Below are 23,796 nucleotides of genomic sequence, written 5' to 3' on the forward strand. Positions count from 1 at the left end.
TTACATGTATTAATGTTTATATCTACCTGCAGCTCATATTACTGTTAAGCGAGTGAGGTTACAGTCAATTCTTTATTCAGTAGCACCATGATCTATTGGGGCAGTTATTATGGATAGTAAGGATAAAAGAATAAGCTTAGTTTGTGCTGATGAATATTTTGTGACATGAAGGGCTTTTAAATGAAGAAAATATTCTGATAAAAAATTCTGATAATAGAGAATAATTTTAAGCACAGTGTGAAAAAAAACTATTATTGATTTACTATCAACAAGAAGCAGCATTGTTTTCAAAACTGTCATATTTGTTCATTATAATCCATGATACATTTAATTAAGCAGTGCTTTGCTTAGATTACTCTGAGCAATCATTATGTCCATTCCCAAAAGAGAAACTTGGCAACCCAGCAAACAATCAGTACCAAGGGAGAGCATGTAAGGCTGACTAATAAGAGAAAGTGCAGCATCAGTGGGATTGTCCTAACACCACCTGTCCCTAAAAGTCCCAGGAGAGAATACTGGTTAAATCTGTCTGATCCATAATTTTATCCTCCGATTGTCTGGCACCAGCCAATGTTATCTAACCTAAACCAGACTGTTAGCAGAACAAGGGAAAATACACAACCCTACAGTCCTGGACTTATGTGAAAGATGGTTATTATACCTAATGCTCACAGGGCAACAAAACAAACAAACAAAAGGTTTTTGGTAAGGATTAACAATATACATTAATTTATTCATTTTCAATACTCGCTTATTCCTATTCAGGCTCAGGCAGGGAAACACCCTGGACAGGTCGCCAGTCCATCACAGGGCTCACAACATACACTTTGCATAAATAAGTGATGATTGGTGTAAATATGATAATGTGCACACGCTGGAACGAACAGAATAAAATAATTGTACCTATAAATATCAATCACACACACCTGTTGATGTGAACTTTCAGTTGACAGGAGTGTTGAATTGCAGTATCAGCTGATTGTGTATCTGTGATGCGGAAAAAAAACCTGTGGAAAAAGTTTTCCTTTGCTAGTAGAGTATCCAAGCAACAACATATTTAAGTAAATTGACCTTGAGCATGGTCAGCAAAGGCAAAGGCACTGAGCTTTCTGTGGGATGGATCTTTGTCTGTGCATGTACATGTAGGTATATATATATAACACACCATGAGGGACGGCAGCACACTAGTGTTACCATGTGAAGTGGTTCAGTAAGGACACTGGCTCTCACATAAAGACATATGTTTGTCACAGAGAAAAAACAAATTGTGTCGCCATGCTGAGGACGATGCAATGTCGGAGGTCCTCACTGTAGATGCTATTTTGTTTGGGCTCCTGGTCTTTTCTGGCATCCTAGGAAACTTCTTGGTCATCCATGTGGTAAGGGAACACAGAACATTTCACGTGTTAATTGAACAGAATGTTTCGGGGAAGATTATTTCCAGTGATTTTAAAATATTGCTAAATTTCACGTTGTTGCTGTCTGTCTTCCCTGTACTCTCAGGTGTTACAGTCAGCCATCGAGAGTCCCTCTCGGCGACTCCCTCCCTCGGACACTATTCTGGTGCACCTGTCCTTGGCCAACCTGTTGACTTCACTTTTCCGCACAGTGCCCATCTTTGTGTCTGACCTGGGCTTGGATGTGTCCCTGGCCCCAGGCTGGTGTCGCCTCTTCATGCTGCTGTGGGTGTGGTGGCGAGCCGTGGGCTGCTGGGTGACTCTGGCCCTCAGCGCCTTCCACTGCGTCACCCTGAGGCGCCAGCACGTGGCCTTCGGCCCTCTGGCTCAGCAGCGGGAAAGGCGACGGGTGTGGGTGGCTCTGGGGCTGGTGTGGGGGGTGAACCTGGCTTTCTCTCTCCCGGCTCTGGTATACACCACTCACGTTCACGGCAACGCCACCGTGGAGCTGATGGTGATCAGCTGCACCACCAGGCCTCTGCTGGGCTGCGTCTGGGAGTTCCCATCAGCGGAGCAGGGCTCAGCCTTCGCCTCCACCTCGCTGGCACTCAATGAGGTGGCGCCGCTGGTGCTGATGGTCTGCACCAACCTGGCCACGCTGCACGCTCTGGCCAAGCACATCCGGGCCGTCACTTCCGGGGGAGAGTCCGGAGGGAACCACGGCGAGCTGGACAGACATGTGGCCAGCGAGCGGAAGGCGGGTCATGTCATCATGTCGCTGGTGTCGCTCTTTGTGGTCTGCTGGGCGCTGCAGGTTGCCGCGGTGACGTACTACAACCACGATGGGGGACACCACGCCGAGGGGCTGCTGACCGTGTCCCATTTCTCTGCCTCGCTGTTTGTAGGATTCAGTCCCATGGTGGTGGCGCTGGGACACGGCAAGCTGAGGAGAAGAATCATGGGTATGATACAAGGGTGGTCAGATGTTGTCAAATGTCGCCATGAGGACACTGAGGAAGAGAGTAAATCCCCAGAGACTACAGGGAAGAAGGCAAAACAAACCATTTTTGTTGTTCAAAAAGAGAGAGAGGTGATAAAAGTGGAGGAGAAAGTTAAAGGAAACAAATGATTAAAATAAAATGTGAATGCATTGCTACTCCTTTAAACACTGAATAATACAACAGTTATACCCACAACGCACTGGTGCATCATCTATTTGAATCCAGATCCACCTTATGTTTACTCTGGGTAGAATTGTTGTTACACCGTTGTTAAGTATTAAGTTACCTTATTTTGAAACATCTCAATACAAGCAGGCATTTAATGGAAAAGTTTGTTTGCTGAGCCTGAAAACATTATAGTGCACTGCAGCAGTTTCTACAGAGCGTTTGTTTTAGGTTTTCATGTCCTTTTGCTATTTAGATTCTTTTATCCAGTTCACACAGCTGAGATGTTTTTTAATAAGCCCTTGTTTTGTTTTGTTTTGTTTTTATCTAACCTGTACAAATCGTTTCTCTTGCTTTTGTGTTTTATCATTGTGCGTTGTCACTATTTTGAACCACTTTGTTTTTATGTTTTTATCACTAAACTAAACTAAACTCACAATATTTTTCCAAAAAATTTGCCTAAATGTTATTTTACTGTATCAAATATAGGGTGACAACAGTGGGTAGAGATGCTAATTAGTATGCCATCATGTGAAATAGTAAATTTAATAAAAGTGAGCATATTCATTTTGTTGGGGACCCTTTTAATAACCCCTCAAAGGGCCCTGGGGTTCCACTAACACCACTTAAAAATTTGAGCAAAATAAATCTTCATAATGTTTGTGTTGATTTTTCTTTGGACCTTTTATTTGGACTGGCTTGCAAAATAAAGAAGTCACACCACCAGCTACATAGATACTTTCAGTTGAATTCAGTTGAAGTGGAGTGGACCAGGGTGATGCGGCACAACTCCCAGCAATCTTACTTATATAATTAATAATTACTCTGTTGTGCTGTTGCACTCCCCTTTTACATCCAGTACCTCAGCACTGTTTTCACACACAGACATGGTGGTTGGCATAGAGAAACATTTTATCTTCACAATTATGACCATAAAGTTTGAAATGTTTGAACTTTGAAATGTTTTTTCAAGGAAAGATGGTAGAAATTCTTGTTTATGATTAGCAGTATTGTGTGAGCTGAGCCTCCAACGCTTCAACAGAACATACTGTAGGCCGCGATGCACGAAGAGGTCCTGCAACATCAGTGACTGTGGGCACACCGACCGTACCGAGCTCCGTCAGTGGGAGAGTAAAGACTTGATGACAGAACGCAGCCGCCTGTGACCAATTGTCAGAACAACAGGTGACATGGCAATAAAGATGATGTTGGCAAAACGAGCGATAACCAGAAGAAATTCAGCTGAGGAGCCGCGGCTGTAGTTGAAATAGTTGACGGAGATAATGCTTGTTCCCCAGGATGCAATGAAGAGCATGATGAGAGCCAGAATCACCTGGAGGGATGCAGAGGGGAAAGAATTAGTGATGTACAAAAGTTTTGACATGTGATGATAAAGTTTGTTTTAACCCTTGACCCCAATAAAAAGTTGATAAGACAGTTGTATGTTGCCTATTGTATTGATTCTTTAGTACAGTAATGTTTCAGATCTATATTAGACGCATTTCATTTATTTACATGAATTTATCCTGATTTCAACATAGAGCTCCTTCCAACCACAAAACTCCAGCCACCCCTCTTCCCCTCACCTTGGCTGCTCGTCTCTCAGCTGGCACCCGTTTTATGACGGGTGCATCTTGCACCGAGCTGCGCATCCTGCTGTGGGCGTAGAGTGTATAAAGGGAGCCCAGGTTGGTAAAGGCCATCAAGATGATGGGAATTGTTTCATGGATCACCATGGATGTGGTAGCGTAGGCCAGGCCGCTGTAGCTGGTGGGGAAGTTCCACACACAGCCCAGCAGGGGGCGTGTGGTGCTGCTCACCAGCATCAGAGTCTGGGACGGGAGGAGGAGGGGAGAGAGAGAGAGAGAGAGAGAGAGAGAGAGAGAGAGAGAGGAGTTAGGGTTAAAGTGGAGTCAAGAAGGGAAGAAAGGAGTACAGTTTGTCAAGAGAGGGATTGGTGATGTGAAAGTGTGGATCCCCTTGAGATATAGAATAGGAAGAGGCAGTTATCCACAAATAAGCAAAATATCCCAAACTTTTTTTTAACCTTATTTAACTTAAACTGAGCACTTCATTTGCAGGGGTGATGGATCATAACAGTTTATGCACAGTCCCACCTGAAAGATGTTGGATATCCAGCACAACCTCTGTCTGGATGTTTGTCCCCAGTTCAAATTTTCCAGTTACAAATTCACAGCCTGAGCCAAACTTTCTTAGTACAGGGATTTTGAACTTGCTTCTCATTACAATTTGCCTCACTGACCTTACAGCTAATGCTGGCCTGGCTCTCACCTCTGTGCTGTTCGCGTTGCCACTAGTGGAGAACATGTGAGCAGGAATGGAGTAGATGAAGTTGACGAGCCAGATGAGACCGAGACCCAGCAGCAGGGATTTGGGGGGGCCCCGGGGCCCGTGGAGGTTCGCTATGGGAGGAGCCACGCGCCTCAGGGTCTGGAGGTGGAACGCACTGAGGAAGAGTGTTGACCACACGTTGACCGAGCGGAGCCACACCCAGACCCCCATGAGGACCTGACACCACTCTTTGGATGAGTACAGCTAAAAGGGAGAGAGGTGGGTGTAAGTTTCTGTTGATTCCCATCAGAAATTGGATTCACAAACTTGTTGGCACTCGCCTTTACTAATGTCCCCTACTTACACTCATCTTTTGGAGATGCAAAGATTTCCCTTCCCACCAATCTAATTCAAACAATCAAGCTGCCACATTATACCCATGTCTCTACTTAACAGGTCAGGCAGGTTAGTGGCAAATACAAATTTCACAGACACTGCTTTCTTGTCACACACTATCAGAAAAATCTGTGCTTTGGCATAGCCAGCAAACATTATAGTTGGTGTAAAAGGTCAAGTCAATATACCTTTTGAACTAGATGGTATATAAAATATTTTTATATATTAACCTTAACCCGCCCTTGTCTTCGACTGCATACCTCGAGTCCCAGGTCTGAGATGACCAGCAGTGTGTTCCTCAGCACGGACACCAGCAGGTTGGACAGTGCCATGTTAATGATGATGATGTCCGAGTTTCGTCCCCCGCTGGGGTCCGTGCAGACACTCTCACCGATCACCCCGACCACGGTGGCATTGCCCAGAATGCCCAACAGCACCAGGAAGATGTAGAAGGCAGTTTGTGCAGGGGACACAGAGACACGGAGTCCCATCCCAACCAGCTCCGTTTCTCCATTCTCCTCCATGATACCTTCCATTCCAGCCATTGGGTCAAGAATTAACCTTTTTTGTTAAGGAATTTGAATAGCCTATATATTATTCCCCATAGCACACTCCATTTTTTTTGTATCTCAGGTGAATATCACTCAGTTTTCATCCTCCAACATGCTGCCAGTTGTTACTCCAGATGTAAATATCTCTTTGTTATGCACCAGCATAATCAACCTAGGAATATTTTGTGCTTCTTGGTCTGTGTAGGTGCAGTCAACATGGACACTCCCTCCTTTAAGGGGCTATGCAAGAAGGTGGTCCTTGTTGTATCATCGTAACCTAAACTGACAGCAAAGGTGTTTTTCCTGGTACATTTAGATCATACTGAATGCCCACAGGAAGCCACAAAGCAGCACTATATGATATGCCTTCGGGAACTCCGGGTGCATGTTAATGAAACACAAGAGATTAATCAGTTTGCCTTATTGAAACATGCTTCCTTTGCAACTTGATTCATTACGGTGTCACCCTCAGGGAAGTGGAAGCCTGTTTGTTTGTGTGCGTGCATGCATGTACTTGCATGTGTGGGTGGGATTTCAGCAAATAAACAAAAAGGGCTATAGTGCTTCCGTCCCATGCTTTGACTTTTAGCGGCCAGGCTAGTGGTAGGCACCGATACAATATATCAATGTATGGATAACACAAACCCTACCCTATATAAAAACACAAAAGTGGGGTGCCAATTATCATTTTTTTAAATGGTGAGAGAGCAACATCTAAAAGGAGACATTTTAATGTTTTTAATGTGCAGCAAGTGAGCAAACTTGCCCAAAGGATTTTCTCCTGCCAACACAACAGATTTGTTTACCAAATAAGAATATTCATCAATGTTGCAACGCTAAAATGCAACTGATATCAATATGGAATTTCCATATCAGTGCACTTTTAATATTTAGAATAATTTTTTTTTTTTTTACAATCATACACACACACACACACACAACACATTAAATATAAACATGTTTTAATAAAAAAAATAATTAGCTCCAGCTCATGATGTAACAGCACAATGAGTACAAACATGTACAAAAGTGAAAATGACTTCCCAAAAAGACTAAAAAAGGGATTTGCTTGGTCCACAATTTGCTTTTCCATTATTTCGAGTGACGATTATCATCTTCTGCGTGAGTATTCATCTCTCCTTCCTCTTCCTCGATCCTTTTCACGTTCTCTCCGCTCCCTCTCTCTGTCTCTTCCTCTATCTCTCCCTCTGTCCTTTTCTTTATGGCTGATGCGCGTTTTCCGATGAATGGGAGAGGTGGAGCGTGAGGGAGAAGAAACACTGCGGCTGCGTCTGAAAAAAGGGAAAATAAAGTACACGTCCAGTCGGTACAGAATACAAACTACCCATGCTGAATAGTTTGGCAAAGCACATGGGTGATCTTTTCTACCTGCGTTTCGGCGGGGTGATGGAATGAGTCTCCCTTCTTTCAGCACTGCGACTCACTTTGGTCTTTCTGAAAATTAGAGCAACCAGGTAACATTTAATATTCATCAAAATCATGCAAGCAGAACAAGCTGAGGTTGGTAAATGAAATTTTCTGTAATCAATTCCAACCAATACACAGAGAGAAAGAAACGGACTTACCCATCCCCATTGGTGAGTTTTCGGCAGGCATTTTTGAGGGCAAATTGGGACAATGGAGACTTCTTACTGTGATTTGTTACAGCAGGCGACACTGAAGGGAAGGAATGGAAAAGGGTCAAAGTCCAGATCTAGGGCCCAGGACCAGTCAGTGTGTAGTGTCAAGTGTATGCGTATGCTGAAAAGGTACATACCAATGTGTGTGCGTGTGTGTGTGTTAATGTGTTGTGGATAAAAGGAGTTGAAGCAGTAGGATTGACAATGCTAGTTTAAAATTCAATTTAACTAGAATTATAAATGTAAAAGTAATGCTATGTAAATGCAAAAAAGCTTCTGGGCACTGAAACCCAAACCCCGCAGTGTCGTTTCCCATTTTTGCTCCATATCCAAACATTTCTTATCCGTCAAAGGATTTGAACTAAGGACTTTTCTCTCATACGCTTGCTTCTCTGAACTCTTAAGTGCATTGCTGCCTGTAAAACACTATAAAACAATAAAGCCATTTGTTAGTTACCTGCTTTGGAAGCTGGAGAGAAGTTTGAGGGGGTCTCTAAAGTCGGGGTTCCGATGGCAAGCAGTGCCCCCTCTCCTAGTTTGGCTTTGGCAGCCATGGCGTCCAGAGCTTGACGGCGCTGGTCCACCTGCTGCAGTAAGCTGGAAAAGGAGACCAGCGGGAGGCAGTAGAGTCTGAGAATCCTCCGACAGATCTCCTTCAGGTCCTCTTCCAAAGCCCCGAACAGCTGGAACCAGGGAGGCTGATCCGGTAGAGGGATCTGAGGGAGAGACTCGAAATGTTACTCAAACATTTACGCTGGCAAAATAAAGGTGTATGGACATTAGTGGAAGGAGGAATGCCATGGCCAACAGTCTAGAGTGGAAACTGCTATGATTTGTTTCACATAAAATCATATTGTGTCTCTGCTGATCTTCATCAACTGTATGCCAACTGGAATGAGCAATTTCCAACACCCAGGATCTGATGGAAAATATCTGGTATGCCAGTGGTTCTCAACTCCGGTCCTGCTGGTTATCTATCCTACCAGGTAGTTAATTACATTCAGCTCCCAGGTCTAAATCAGTCCTTATGAAAACCTGACATTTACCGTTTTAGATAGCTGAAAATCTTCTGGCATCAAACTCCATTGTATCTGTACTGGAAATATCTTGATGTGATGTCACGCAGTCTACGTTTGGCCGGTTATCCAAAAGAAGAACAAGAAAAACACACCACCAAACGACAAAATGGGGCCAGAAATGCAAGGTACATCACGAATAGCTGTTTTTTTTAACAGAGTTAAAGTGTTTTGAGGTGTATTTTTCCTTTAATGGGCTTAATATCGGATCATTATTGTGCAAGTAACAATACCCACTGAAATTAAACTGAATTACGCATGCCCACAAAACAGTACTTATCCGAGTTTCTGGAACTGACACTCACCTGTAGTGATCTGGCCGACAGGTAGATACAAGCACAGGCCACCGTCTCTGCGCTGAACCTCAGAAACACGTCGGTCCTCAAGCCGTCATTCATGTAGTTCCTAGTCAGTAGAAAAGGAAAGCAATGTGTAATCACTGCAGGAACACCTTGCACATATTACACCAACTACCTCATGACTTTGCAGCAATTTGGACTATTAAACATAACTGGAATAGAGCTGATCAAAGAGGTACAGATTCAACCACAACACTACCAAGTTATTACAGTGTTACTACACAGAAAAAGAAAAATCCTAAATGTCAATAATCAACTTCTGACAACAAAAACATCAGAATAGGAGATCTACATGTTGAAAATAGTGTAGGAAACAGTTAATTACTTACCAAGCAATCTGTACCAGCTTAGCATTCTTCTCACACTCCAGCACCTGAAGGTACATGACGATTATCTGTGACAGACAGGACAGAGACTCTTAATTAATTAGTTCATGTAGAGAAATGGGATGAAATTAGGAGCCTTTGTTGCACTATTAGAATCAACAAATCTTCCCAGCATTGTAGACCGTATATCAAACATCAGGTCATTAATTAAGATAATTAATGCAGTAATTAGCAAATATTTCTATGTCAACATACTTGTCTTCACATAACACACGGGTGGTAATCTCTGTATCTTAAAGCATTAAGGAGTTCTAGTAGTTTCAATCAGAAAATCAGTTTTCTCTCATTAATATGCAAATTTATGCAGCAAGGTGCTTCAAGATTTAATCAGATCATCTATGCTAAAAGGGGGAACCTGTGGTGTCAGTATGAAGTTTCTTTCTATCGTGTTGTTTTTTGAGTTATTATGTTCACAAGAATGTATCTACACACAGACAGACACACAGAAGCCACCATGACGACATAATGTCCATAAGAACGGCGTGTTGAGACATAATGAATAAATTCAAAATGCATGGGAGTAAATGGACAGATGTGCCGCCTACAGCCAAGCTTGTGACAGAGAATGCTGCTCATGCTTGCCTTGTGAGGATGTTTGACATGCACACAGAAGCCCAGCTCCTTCAGAACTCGCCTCTCTGCTTTGATCACCTGTGCCTTCATATTGATGTAGGCAGCATCCAGAGGCATGGGAGCCCGAGTCCTACGGACCAAACAGACACAGACTAACATAAGGGCGGTGCCGGTCCGTATGTGAGACGCAGGTGACAGAGAGAAACTTGGGACAGAACAAACTGAGATGGAACGGATCAAGTGAAGAATAAGTGTGAAAGATAAGATTCTTACTTTCCCCCTTTGCTGTTCTTGAGATGATGGAAAACATTGAGCACATCTCGTACCCTGCGCGGCTCCTCCTCTATCTTGGAGGCCAAGTGCACACATGCCATTGCAACCATCTGGAAGCAAAGTGTGCATGAGACAAATGACCACAGCATTCTAGGAAAGTGTGATTTTTAAGTCACAGCCTGCATCAAGGTGCATCCACAAAAATCAAAACAGCACAGTCATGGAGATGAGGTGCGACTCTTGCTCAGAGGATAAAAAAAAAAGGTTCTTTAACATTAGTCGGTTAAAAAACATGATGTTTCGGCCATCAAGGACTTCATTAGGTTAAGAAGACAAGGAACATGTAGAAATAGGTTAAGATTCTCAATTAGGAGCAGCTGGTGACCATTTTCTTTTCTTCTTGCCCAGGGGTAGGAGCAGTGTAGGTGGAAAGGAGAATATCACAGGCTACAGAAAATAAAAGGGATATATACATATATACACTATGTATATACACAGTTTACATCTCTTTATTTCTAAGTGCAAGAACTAAAATTATGAGCAGAGTTGTGTAAGCCAATCTGTGTGCATGGTGGATGTGGGCTGTCAAAAACAATATATCCTACCTCCGCACAGTGTCGAACAAACGACTTGCAGTAATAGAACCTCTGGAAGAGCACCTGTCCTGTGGCCATGGCGACCTGGAGGGAGGAATCCAACAAGGAGTAAATATATCCAATGACAAGTGATAGTAGACAGTGAATATTGGCGGCTGTTCAGCTCTTGGAGCTCCCACAGCTCCATTAGTTAGTGTGCGGAAAGCAGCTCATTTCAGTTATCTTACATACTACTACTTCCCTTCAAATAATTGCTCACCGACTATAGGCTTGATTGTCATGCTGAACACTTATCATACATCAAAACATGAATGATGACTAGATTAATGCTTTTAGTGTCGAAGTAATGGATTTTGTAATGTTGTGGCTGTATCTTTGCTTATTAACTGCTTTTTAGCTCATCAGCTCAAAGTGCTCACAATTATAGCATTTCTGTCTGGAACCTATCACATACACTCTACTCAACAGATGGCTGATTACCATAATTATAACTTGGTCATTGAATAACGATAAACTGCAAAAATGCTTAGTTTGGTACGCTGCTCCAGTTGCAGGTCAGTGCTGAGCACAAAAGGCAAATACTTCATCCTAGTTAGTGGTGCTCCAATATGCACAGTACTATCAAGCCAAATACCAGGCAGATCCCAGGCTAAACGATTTCGACCTGACAAATGGCAATGGTCACACAAACAAATACCTTATTTGATAATACACAAATCATTTTATATCCATTACAAACAGAGGTTTACATTTGATCAGATTCACTCTTACAAGATTTAAATTATGTAACCCCAAATTTTGATAACAAAAGTTGTCAGTGTGAACATAAATACTAAGTCTTGGGCCCAGTAGAGAGCAAGGATACACCATGGTGCCCTTACATTTCCAATGGTGCTTTGAAGCCAACTCTACAGGTTACTGGCTTATGCCTTTTCAAAAATGTCACAGATATGTTGGTAGTGAGTTGCCCAAATAAAATCTTGTAGTGGCACTTTTCTACATCAATCTGTTATTATTTTCAATCATGACATCATACCTCAAACATCTCAAAAGTCATTTTTTCTGTCCGATCTTGGCTTCCGTGGCCAAAATCTGAAGGAGTAACTTACCAGCACTACACTACCTCAGCTAGCAACCTAGCTAGTTTGACCACAAAGATAATGTTTGTAGCTAACATTTAGCTACAAACATTAGCTCACATGACTATTATTAAGTTACGGCATGGTCGTCGTACTATGGCGAGTCGGGAATGGCTGTAAAGTGCAGCAGAAAAACGGCTCATAAGGTAAATAAACTAATTTAAACAGAGCTGTTAGCCTGCTAGCTACCAACCTGCGGCAGTCTGAGCAGTATGCCCGCGGCTTGGATCATCTCGCAGCCCCGCATCCTCAGCTGCTCCTCGGTGTCCGTCGACAGTCCGTGCTCGGCGGACGGACTCCTCTGCAGCCGCTCCGGGGGCAGCTGGCAGTAATCTAGAGTCAGGGTAACTTCGGAGTACATCTTGTCTCCGATCAGGATCCCTTCTCCGGGAATTCTCAGATCCCCAGCCGCCATGGAGTGCTCTATTTTCGGTTGCATTGCCAGGCGAAACCGGGGATCTACGACCTTCTGCTTCTGCTTCTTCTTCGTCTTCTTCTCTGTGTTTATTGGCGGGTCGCAAACCAACTTCAGGGTGCACACCGCCACCTACTGTGGCGGGAGGTGTAGATTAAGTCGTGACAGTGACTCTATCTTGAAAAAGGGAAATTGCTAGAATCATAGCCTACTGTCTAAAACTGTTTCTAAAATAACCCAACTAAAATTAACTAAAAGTGCCCTATTTATTTCCCTTGTGTCATAACTCTTTAAAATCGTATTCCCGTCCAACCTCTTTTGACTTTCTCCCATCTCTCCCTGTCTATATTAGCCTACAGTGCAAAATTGTGCTCAATATATCTACTTCACTACGACATATACCTGTGATTAGCTTGCACATTATAGCGCGTGATAACGCAACTTAGTTGATTTATGTTATGTCATGTCATGTTATTATATTGAAGTTAAATATTATATTTTATTGAATTTAATTGTATTTATTTCAGTTAAGTTCATTGCAAACATACAGAGGTACAAACAATGCTGGTGTTACATGTCTTATCAATCAAGTAGCCTACAAGGATTTGAAACATAAAAAAAAAAAAAAAAAAGTTAAAACATGGCCTTAGTTTTCAAGGGTCACAAAGGCATCATGCAACTTTTTTGCTTATTTATTTTTCATAAGTTTAAGAGAGTTTGAAAATGATCAGTTTTTTTTGTATTTTTTTTTTTTTTAGAATCGTGATAGTTTGTGTTTGTTTAATCATTTGCATTTATGAATGAAGAATTTGGCTAAACGAAATCAGTTGTTGATTAGTGGATATAAATATGGTAATCTGGATTTACACCACATTTTAGAAAAAGGAAAAAGGCTTCCTGTTTGGGTGCATTTTGGTCTTGATGCATTGGTTGTTTATTCTTTGACAGATCACTTTCCCCAAACAAAACAAAATATTCTAAGGCTACTATAATAACGGCAGGCTGTATAGTTTTCAGGCTTCAAACGACCACCTGCCATTCAGTCCCATATGAGGCCAAATTAACAGCGTTATCATGTTCAAATTAATATCCATGTATTTATGTTTAAATTGAAGAATGTGTAGCCTAATGAATAGGGTTTGGGAGTGTTAAGGTAATAAAATCTACTCTTGACGGAACATGTGCTCTGACCATTACAAGGGAATCAAGTTGCTTTTCCTTATTGTTTTTTTTTTTTTTTGGTCCATGGGATGGGACAGCGTGAAGTTTGCTATAATACAGCTTAAATTTCTGATTACAATCAATAGCCACTAGATGGCCCTATAAACAACCAAATACCAGACTGAGTTTATAGATGAGTCTTGTCTCATCTTTAATTTAACCGGGAACAAAGGAAATCTACAACGAAATATAAAACGTTTAAAACATATTCACAATACACATTCACAATTATCAGTGGCTGTTGATCCAGCATGGGCTTTAATTTGATCTCATAACCCAGGACATAATAGCCTATACAATAATCATCCTCCTGCCTTACAAGCACCGCATCACCTCTGCTTATCATCACTGACAGCAATGCAGAAACACACCTGACTGTCAATATGCTGCCAGTGTGGCATTATAGATGCAGTGGCTTTTCACCACTTTTCACCACTGGGTGAAACTTGGCAGCCGAGAGCAAAAAAAAAGGTTCTCATCAAAACTTGTCTGGTCCCATACGTGATTGGCTGCAAAGTAAAACACATTAAAAATTGTCCATGAACTGAATAATCCATCCAGTGGACAGTTGTGATTTGCCACAAACGAGACATAACCAGTTGACATTTGGTCATCAAAGATCAATGAAATTTATCTGAAATATTCTGAAGCATGCTAGTCTGTCTCTAAGAGCTGAAACTGGCCTTGGCTTTTGAATCCAATGGAGGTGTTCGGAGAGACCGAGACAGCCCCTCTATCGCCCTCTACTGGCTGGCTGCAGAACAACTCCAAACTCCACCCACCTCAATATAAATCAATGGGACTAGGGGCCAATTTTTGCTTCTGCGTCGCAGCTAGGCTGCAGGTCTCTGCGGTACCGGCGTATCCCGCAGATCGGCGTAGCTTAAGTGCACCTCCCCAAAAATGTGCCATCAGGATGATATTTGAGTGAATTTCAGTGCGTGAGGGGGGCGTGTCTGCATAATCCTGTTACATGAGGAAGTTCCTTGTGACCACATAAGGAAATATGGGCTGTTTTTTCCTGCAGTTGTGAGCTTCACCCTGGCTCCACCTTTTTACTCTACTGCACAACCTCTTGCTCCAATTATACAACATGCTGGCACCCAAAACTTGGGATTCAAAAGGGAGTTAGCGGGATGTCTCAGTCACTTTGTCCATTATTTAGAAGATGACTGAAACTGGAAGAAAGACAGGAAGCGTTATCATGGGTCCCACCAGTTTTCTGGGCAAGACTTGCCAAAGTGCTATCTAGACAGATCTTGTGTTTACAAGGAAAGAAAGGAAATAAATATTGAAGTAGCTTTTGTAAAGATGTAAGCAAGCCTGTTGTATGGCAGACAGAAGTAACAATTGGTGCTTTTGTAGATAGAAGAAAAACTAGTGAGGTCCTTAGGTTAATGGATGCTCATTGGGAACAGGAATTGAATCTGTAGAAAACAGAGATTCTAGCTCTAAGATTGCAAACCTCCAGTGAGAAAAAAGTAAACTCTTTAGCTGTATACACAAAGTCCAAGGCATTGCAAATCCAGTAAGGAGGGAAGAGACTAAGAGCTTGAAATTTAAAAAGCCTAAGCCATGACAATAAAGGCTTTTTACAGTAAAGGCTTTTAGTCTCTTCCCTCCTTATTGGATTTACAATGCCTTGGCCATAGTGCATACAGCTAAAGAGTTAACTTTTTTCTCACTGGAGGTTTTCAATCTTAGAGCTAGTATCTCAGTTTTCTTGTGCTATGTTTCCATTTCTGGAGTGAAACTCACATTTTAGCACATTTTACTTTGTTATTTTTACATAAATGTTTTTTAGGTAATGTTTACCTAATTGTGGGTGTTCACATGGGCTGACCAACAGTTGGTAGGCACTGTGAGAATGTACACAAAATTGTGTGATTTTTTTTCCTTTCATAATGCAGGCTTCTCCTCTAATGATGATAATTATGAAGATTGTGGCTGAAATGTGAAATAATACAGCATGGTTATTTGATAAAGCCTTTACTTGTCACCATAATTAATTTCTAGATGGAATGTGAACTTAAGAAATAATATCTAGTTCTGCAAAAGTTATATAATGTGTCTTTAGGGTCCTTAAAATGGTTGATTTCACCAATTTTCTTTGCTTCAGCTGCCAGATTGCAGCAGACTCTCATTGTTAACTCCACTTCCTGGAATCTATCAGACAGAAGAGACAGAGAAGGAGGCAATTACTCTCCGGCGGTACACTTTTTCTTAGCACTAATGAACCAAAGCCATTACTGCATGTATTGAAATGCCGTATTCAGAAATAATTAGATGTTCATATTCAGCTTGACCAACCTGTCTGCTACTCTGCAGAACAGCATATCCCGTCTCCTCGGCCCGAGCTGTACACCGGGGACACACACACTCGGCTGCTAGGGGCGAGGTGTGTGAGCTGCGTGGAAAGAGACCCGGGGGGCAGATACATGGAGGAGCTCTGAGTGTTTCCTCCCTCCCAGCTGAGCCAGTAGCCTCTCAGGCCCTCCGCATGGCCCTGCCACTCCACCTGCATGGCCTCTCGCCCCACTGGGGTCAGCTGCAGGTCGGCCAGGGCAGGGAGTGCTGGAGTCATGGGGAAACATGGAAGGAAACAGGGAGAAGACTGAAATGACCTGGTCCAGTAAAGCTGACCCAGTTACAAATGTGGTGTGGATGAAAAACTAGGAGCGATGTGTTAGAAATCTGGGATAATGTACTAAATGTCAGCATTCACTAAAGAGCAATACACAGAACAATGATACTGAAAGAAATACAGGTGAAAGACACTTGCCCATACACACACACTTATGCACACACACACACGCGCATGGTATGCAGACATCAAACTGAAACCGTACCCTCCTGAGTGCACGCTTTAACAGACATGGTCCTTTCTTTGCCTGTCACATGCAGAGCGCTGACTGTGACCAGGTACTGAGTGTCAGGCTCGAGGCCGGTGAGCAAGGTGGAGTTCTGATGGCCGTGTAACGTCACGGTGTGGACGCGTCCGCTGGGGATCGCTCCGTACTCCACCCTGTACCTCTGGACCCGCGCCGGCTGCAGCGGGCCCCAGCTCACACGCACCTGACGAGGGCCGGAGTCTGACAGCGAGACCACCGCTGGGCTTAACACCTCTGACGTGAGAGCAGGCAGGGGGGGAACGAGGAAGAAAAAGGTGAGATGACAACCACTAATACCATTATGCTAGATACAAGGAACTTAGGCCTATTTGAATCTGGTACAAAAGTATTGGAAGTTGTCTGTTTGCACACCTGCCTTGAGATAAACACACACAGCAGATTGCAAGCTTTCCTTAAAGTACACAGTACAGGGTTCGGCGCTTTGCTCAAAATTAATATTGTGTCTTCAATATTCAAGGGCAATATTGATACACTTTGTAAATGTACAGACAAGCACTCTGTGGATTTAAGTTCAATACTGGACTGGAGGTCCAGTATCTAACTTAAATCCACACCCTTCCCAATGGTAGGGATAAGCTGTAGAAACAACCAGCAACCCTCCGACAAGCGTTCAGCCTACTGAACAATTGGATCTGCTTATCATGTTTTTCTACCTAGTTGTTCCTTTCCATTCCCTTTTTATTAGTTAATGGCACGTCTGTTCAAAGCCCTTTACAGCATCATACACATACAAATAATTTAGCATAGGTTCCCCCAATGGGACTTGACCTTCCAACCTTGGCAATGTTAGTGCCATAGGTACTTTGATATCGTATTTGTTATTGTGTTCCCTTTGCCCTATATAAGCCTGTTCCCCATGCACAAATCACACCTGTTTGTACGTATCTACACTTTTCCTATTTCGCACCATGGTAAATCCTCTCACCGGGAAGTGTGGTGAAGGTAACGGAGAGTGTGTTGAAGAGCTCCTGGTTGGACTCCGGGCTGAGGGAAGCTGTGTATGTGGTGTCTGGCTGCAGGTTGGTTAGCTCTTCCCAGCTGGAGTCTCCTGGCAGAGTGCGTCGGTGGTACTGCCCAGTGTTACAGCTGGCCCCCGAGTCAGGACGGGCGGTTCCCTCCATTTTCCACACACAGTTGTACCGTAGCTCGTAGTAACCATTGTCTGCACTTAGGACAGGACGCCATTGCAGCACAGCACTGTGGGAAGTCAAATGTGCCACGCGCAGCCGTTCTGCACGAATAATTTCTGTAGATAAGACAACAGGAGAGGAGAGTGGGAGAGCAGAGAGGAAAAGATAACTTACAGAAACTGCAGTGGAAGCTCACACACAGATTGCAGCCTGTAGTTGACAAGTTCTGTCTAAAAATACTTTATTTTTACAGCTCTGTCAGCCGCCTCAATAACTGCTCAGTCTCACATCTGGTGTAGTGTTACTGTTTCTACTGGGCTTAATTAAACCTTATGTAAACAAACTCATATCCTTCCTACTTTAGCACAACACCCTGTGTACGTCTTTGACTAATACAAACATGCACAGGAGCTCACGTGCACACACACACACACACACACACACACACACACACACACCAATGATGGCCTCCCTCAGGTCCTCTGTGATGATGTTGATGTCATCTATGTCCACAAAGTAGAGGTGGGACTCGACAGGTGGCGTCACCGCTCGTCGCAGCACCTGGTAGTTGCCGTGTCCCGTCGACACAACCAGCACAGACACTCCGTCCTTCTTTAGCGCTGACATCGGCCCGTCCACGTCCCCAGGCTGCACGCCGTCAGTCAGCCACACCAGTATCTTCGGCAGCTCCGTCTCCGCTCCCTCGAGGAGCCGCCGGGCCAGCCGGAGGGCGGCCTCGGTGTTGGTGTCTCCCTTCAGCTGCCTGGTGCTGCGCAGAGCTTTCTGCAGACTCGCCTGATTGCCGTGGACATCCAGGTCAAACTCCAAGTGAGGACTGGTGCCCACCTGCAGCAGCCCGACTCGTACCTGCCCCCGCCCCAAAGAAAAGGGGCGAAGCAGCTCGGCGAGGAAGAGCAGCAGGCGTGAGAACTCATAGGATGACACGCTTCCCGAAGAGTCCAGCAAGAGCAGAATGTCCCCCTCACAGCAGTTCAACACTGGCACAAAAGGAGGAAAATATATGGGTTTCATTTTGATGTGGGTGCTATGTCATTCATGTGCATCCTATGTCACTAGTAATACCCCTGACCTTTTTTCTAATCTAAAAATCAAGGTCTGAGGTATCTATTCCTAGACAAGGAGCTAGGCAAGAATGATCTCATGAATGTCACAAACACTGTTAGTGTCCTTGAAGAAACACTTATACAAAGAATGCAGGGCAATATGAGGAGTATGCAAGTATGATATGTCATGGACAACGCTAAAATGCTGACCTAAATCTTTGCTGTGCTATCCACACCATGTAAAATTGTGTTGTGAATACTTAAAATGGAGCTATAGCAGAAGACTTATTTACCTACTTATTGGTAGGAACAAAGAAATATGAACACAGGAGTCAGCTGATGAGATGAAACTGGACTGAGATTTACATGGTAGATAAAAGGCAGAGGAGTAAAAAATATGCAGTGTAGAGCATTAGAGAAAGAAGCAGAGAGAGTGCGCCTCGGCTGTGGTTATCTCCACTCGTATGAACTCGTATTTTCAATGAAAAGAATCACTGCTACCTACGCTCCCTGCTCAAAACGGGGAGCAGTCACAGTGACACATTTTGTCGAATACATTTCTATCCCACTGACTCACTCATTTCTTCATCCCTGGAAACCAGTATGACAAAGCAATAAAGGCTCCTATAAAATGCAATAAATGTCACTGTCTGCTAAGACAGACAGTGACATTTGGTGTGTGTGTAATTTATGAAATAATAGCAATGTCTGTCACCACAAACACAGCATCTTCTCCCACAGCCTGTTTTAAGAGAGATGTACTGACATTTTGTTTTGGTAAGAATAACGTAGAAGAACATTGAAGATCACGCTGGAAGTAATCCAGTTACACACACACACACACACACACACACACACACACACACAGTCATTCTTACTTTGTCCCCTACGTAACCATACATCTGTACATATCAGGCTTATTGCATCACTTCTTCCACATCTGTATCATTCGCACTTCTGTTTCTTTGCCATCTGCAGCTCCTCCGCAGAACACACCCAAGATTATCTTGCAACAATGGTCCATAATCATTAAACTTTTATAGGGAGACAGAAAATAAACAGGCAGGCGAAAAGCACAGGGAGACAGGAAATGAGGGAGAGCAGAGCAATCAGAGGAAGAGGCGTCAGCCAGTGTCTACAAGCGCTGATAATTTCGCCAGATTAGAGAGACAGGGGGAGAGAGATGTGAGGGAAAAGGCAGAAGCATCAGGAAAATAAAATCACTGTTGAAACAAACAGATATATGGTGAGAGAGGGTGGAAGCTGGCTGTAGAGAAAATAAGACGGACAGAGAGAGAGAGAGAGAGAGAGAGAGAGAGAGAGGAGAGGTGGTGGGATTAGTGTTGTTGATGGAGATGTTGAGGAATGCAGCTTTTTTCTGTCTTTGCATTCCTCAGAGGAAAGGTGCATGTGAATGTGTGTGTGAGAGAGAGAGAGAGAGGGAGAGAGAGAGAGAGAGAGAGAGAGAGTGACAGAGAGAAAGAGAGAGGGAGAGAGAGATTTGAGCATGTCATCTGTCACTTAATTGGTTTCAAGCTGTGCCAAAGCCTATGCCACACTAGAGAGCTGCACAGATGTATGAAAAATATGTTCATCTATGAAGTTTATGTGTGAACGCCGGGTGACAACAAGTACACTGCCAGCATTTAAACATCAAAACAAAACCATGTCTTCATCTAAATTTATGCACATTTCAAAGTGTACAATCCTGTTTTAAGTAGATGATGATACACTTTTTAGAAGACAGCAGTTATTTCCTTACAGATTTCCAGCGGAAACTGAAACAGAAAATTAATAAAAATTCCACAAATTCCATGTGGGCTTTTTCAGCAACTCTAACTAAGCTAATAGGTCTCAATATTTACTTTTAATTAGATGTGGCTACCAATTCACCTTTATCACAGTTTACCCCCCACTTTCCAACATGGTCTTTGTCAAAGTCAGCATTAGCTAAATGGGCATTGATTTCTGAATACCAATGAAAGAACAAAACTTCCATTGTCCTTAAAAGTAAGCTACTGTACTGCACAGCTCCCTATAATGAAGTATCTGAATTCAGTCTGAACAAAAAACATCTAACCTGTATTACTGATATAATGTGGAGGACTTTAGTTGAAGAGACACCGTTCATTTTATTCATGTTTATTCCTTCAGGTTAACTAGTTAGCTTGGTCTTGGTTTCACTCAGTTATACTAACTATGCCAACAAGCTTGTACTTGTGTAGAAACGTTTTTCACTAAATAAGAACCATGGCTGGTGTAAAATGCTGAACTAAAATTCAGATTCATGCTTTGATAGATACAGGTGACTCTTGACACCAGACAGCCTCTCTGTGACTGCAGTGGAATCAAAGTCACAATGTAGACAGGAAAAGCATCCGGGCTCTAAGCTACATCTAAACACATGAAACAGATAATGTGTTTAGGAATCATTCAGTCAATCAGACACCATCAGATAGCCTAAATGCAACTGAAACCTGGTCGGACAGACCAGGGCTGGTTGTCACTTTTTACTTGCATATGTTTCTCTGAATTGGCTTTCATTTGAGATCCAATTCTGAGGTGATTACTTAAGTTTTGTCATATTTTGGATATGATTACTTTTTCCATAACTTATTACATATACATATGTTTACTGACAGTTTTCCCCATACTAGGGTTACAAATAACAATTGTCTTGTTTGAAGAATTCCATATGTAAAGCAAAAACAATCTCAATACAATTAAGGCTGCTTCATATTCACCTTCTAAAAACCTAACAACTGAGGTGACTCTTAACTGTATCATTTGATCCAATGAAGAGGATAAAATCAACAGTTTGGTAACAGTGACCTTTTGTATTATATGACAGCGATTTACACTCGCCAAAGTTATTACAATGATGTAAACATTGTGAATACGAATTTCATACTATATGAATTGACACAATAGTTTTAAATGAATCTTATACAGGTACATAGTTACACATTGATCTGTTCCTGAATAGAATACAATGGAAAATACCTGTGCAGTGTACCGCTGGTTTACCATTTGTTTCCAGTGACAACACTGTCCATGTGACAACTTGCCCCAACCAGACTTATTGGGAAAATGTTTTTGCTTCACCCAGCCAAATATTAAGTCAGTGATAGTTAACCATTGTATGCCACACACTACAAGTGGTTTAGTTACCAAACACTTATGACTTCAAGACAAACATGACAACCTCAAATCTCATATTCCTCCAAATAAGATTCAAATCTACCATGACTGTATTTTGTATCTATAGCCTACTGAGAGTAAGTTGTCACTCACCTGTGTCAGGTCCAGCAACCTGCATGTTGCTCGGCTGCAGCTTTGCCCCGAGGATAACACAGGCAAGAAAAAACCACTTCATCGCGGCAAAGCAGCATCAAAATAGCATGGATCTGATTAGAAACAGGTGAAATAACCAAAACTGTATCTTCCTTCACCAGTTCCCATCGCATAACTCGCTCTCCTACAGCGACACCCACATAGAGACGTTCATTTAAAACTCCTTTCGACGAAACATTTCACAAATATTGCCGTCTTTTATATTAAGAAGATCTATTTCCTCTTCAATAGACTTTTGCTCAGCTTAACTTTCCTCCAGCAAACACCTGCGTCGTGCGTAATCGCGATTCTCTGTCCTCCGGGCATGTGCTGTATATATCTGCGGTGCAATCCTTTCCTTTATAGGATAATGTAATGATATTTTTCTCTCTTGTCCTAGTCCGCTATACTGTTTCAGTATACGGTACCCCGTCCGATTTACTGTAGCCCAACTTCCCCCTCCTCCGCTTCCTCCTCCTCCTGGCTCAGCAACTTTTCAGTGTCACTTTTTGCCGGACTTTGGTCCTTGATGGGACCTCCATGCATGCGTAACGCACGACAGAAGGAGATGCTTTCCCTGCTGGTTGAATGTTAAGCTGTTCATCCGTTTCCTAAGTTCACAGTGGTTCCCACACTGATTCATGCGAAAAACGCCCGAAAAGACATGCATTAGAGCAAGATTTCAGTTTTTAGATATGACTAGGTGCAGAATTAAATAACTGTCTATTGTGTACAGCGGCTGCATTGAAATCTATTATCAAATCTGTCATCTGTCATCCCATCATTCTGCTAAGGAAACAACAGTGAAATATATAATATATACTGTACTATTCCCCATTTTCCCTGGGGACGCCCTGGAAGCCCCCCAAGGACCCTTGGGTGGGGGACCCCAGTCTGGGAACCACTGCTCTCAGACACCACAGTACCCGCTGCCCAGGGCAGGACACCATTTGGACGGAGCAGCAAAATAAACCATTCACTCAGTCCATTAGACAGGATTACAGTAAATACCACAGCTGCCACTTATCAGAAAGATAACTATATTCACACACATTTATTACAGTGCAGTTGGTCTCTCTCTCTCTCTCTCTCTGTGTGTGTGTGTGTGTGTGTGTGTGTGTGTGTGTGACCAGATAAAAGGCAGACTAAATGGAGGGCATTGCAGAGTACTGAATGGCCTTCTTGAGTTACTTGGCACTTTGCTTACATACCATTTTTTGTTTGCGTGTATCTCTCATCTGTTGCCAGTTTAAACTCTGACCAAAACTTTGATCTAATCTCATTTACAGTGAGTCTGCCTGCAGGTTCATGTCCACATGGATTCTTAAGTCTGAATTCCTTCATGCCTCATTTTGGTTGGAGAGGAATTAATTCCTGTGAAACCTCTTTAGGTGGTTTCCAGACTCTTTAACGCTTGCTCACTGTTCCTCCTCATTATGCATACTCATAAACTCGAGCCATCACTTGGCCCAGATTAAGTTTGGAGAGACACATTTTGATATGCTGAAATTCACACCATCGCCCTTTAAGACCTGGATTCTGTTGAGTCTCTGTAATATGTTCCTCCCCAAACAGTGATATTCAATATCTGAGGCTATACTGCATGTAGCAGGAAATCCAGTTTGACTCCACAATCCTGAAGTAATCAGACATCCCATAATTTGGGTCCGTGGGTATGTCTACTTATTTTATTTTTCTGCTCTTATGTGTTTTTATTCGTCTTGCATTTTTATTCTTGTCTTGTTTTTGTCTTTGCGGTTTTATTCTTGTCTTTTATAACCAATTTCTGTGAAGCACTTGGTGCAAACTCATTTTGTTGTTTAAAGCGCTATATAAATAAACTTGAACTTGAACTTGATAATTTAACTGAACAATTA

The 23,796-nt window shown here is 42.7% G+C and overlaps 4 protein-coding genes across 4 annotated transcripts; 1 reads left to right on the plus strand and 3 right to left on the minus strand.

The window, feature by feature from the left end:
* The first annotated feature begins 1,292 nt into the window (after positions 1-1,292).
* ora4 (olfactory receptor class A related 4) lies at positions 1,293-3,070 on the plus strand. Its single transcript, XM_071925933.2, has 3 exons — positions 1,293-1,379; positions 1,504-2,448; positions 3,053-3,070. Exons 1-3 carry the CDS (start codon positions 1,293-1,295, stop codon positions 3,068-3,070), a joined length of 1,050 nt encoding a protein of 349 aa, XP_071782034.1.
* Positions 3,071-3,683: 613 nt separating this feature from the next.
* On the minus strand, positions 3,684-5,796 carry ora3.1 (olfactory receptor class A related 3, tandem duplicate 1). The gene is made up of 4 exons (XM_071925878.2): positions 5,512-5,796; positions 4,856-5,119; positions 4,150-4,395; positions 3,684-3,896 (listed from the first exon to the last, which is right to left on the minus strand). The coding sequence occupies exons 1-4, from the start codon at positions 5,794-5,796 to the stop codon at positions 3,684-3,686; spliced, it is 1,008 nt and encodes a 335-aa protein (XP_071781979.2).
* Positions 5,797-6,747: 951 nt separating this feature from the next.
* Positions 6,748-12,329, minus strand: LOC139932187 (cyclin-L2-like). The gene is made up of 10 exons (XM_071925892.2): positions 12,038-12,329; positions 10,715-10,789; positions 10,110-10,219; positions 9,846-9,966; positions 9,207-9,271; positions 8,824-8,923; positions 7,900-8,158; positions 7,389-7,479; positions 7,192-7,257; positions 6,748-7,094 (listed from the first exon to the last, which is right to left on the minus strand). The coding sequence occupies exons 1-10, from the start codon at positions 12,281-12,283 to the stop codon at positions 6,914-6,916; spliced, it is 1,314 nt and encodes a 437-aa protein (XP_071781993.1). The 5' UTR covers positions 12,284-12,329; the 3' UTR covers positions 6,748-6,913.
* An 860-nt stretch (positions 12,330-13,189) lies between these two features.
* On the minus strand, positions 13,190-22,432 carry LOC139932176 (von Willebrand factor A domain-containing protein 1-like). The gene is made up of 6 exons (XM_071925877.2): positions 21,881-22,432; positions 17,981-18,520; positions 17,318-17,638; positions 16,330-16,605; positions 15,791-16,054; positions 13,190-15,646 (listed from the first exon to the last, which is right to left on the minus strand). Exons 1-5 carry the CDS (start codon positions 21,960-21,962, stop codon positions 15,798-15,800), a joined length of 1,476 nt encoding a protein of 491 aa, XP_071781978.2. The 5' UTR covers positions 21,963-22,432; the 3' UTR covers positions 13,190-15,646; positions 15,791-15,797.
* Positions 22,433-23,796: the final 1,364 nt, after the last annotated feature.

The sequence above is a fragment of the Centroberyx gerrardi genome, chromosome 5, assembly GCF_048128805.1.
Source record: "Centroberyx gerrardi isolate f3 chromosome 5, fCenGer3.hap1.cur.20231027, whole genome shotgun sequence".
NCBI lineage: Eukaryota > Metazoa > Chordata > Actinopteri > Beryciformes > Berycidae > Centroberyx > Centroberyx gerrardi.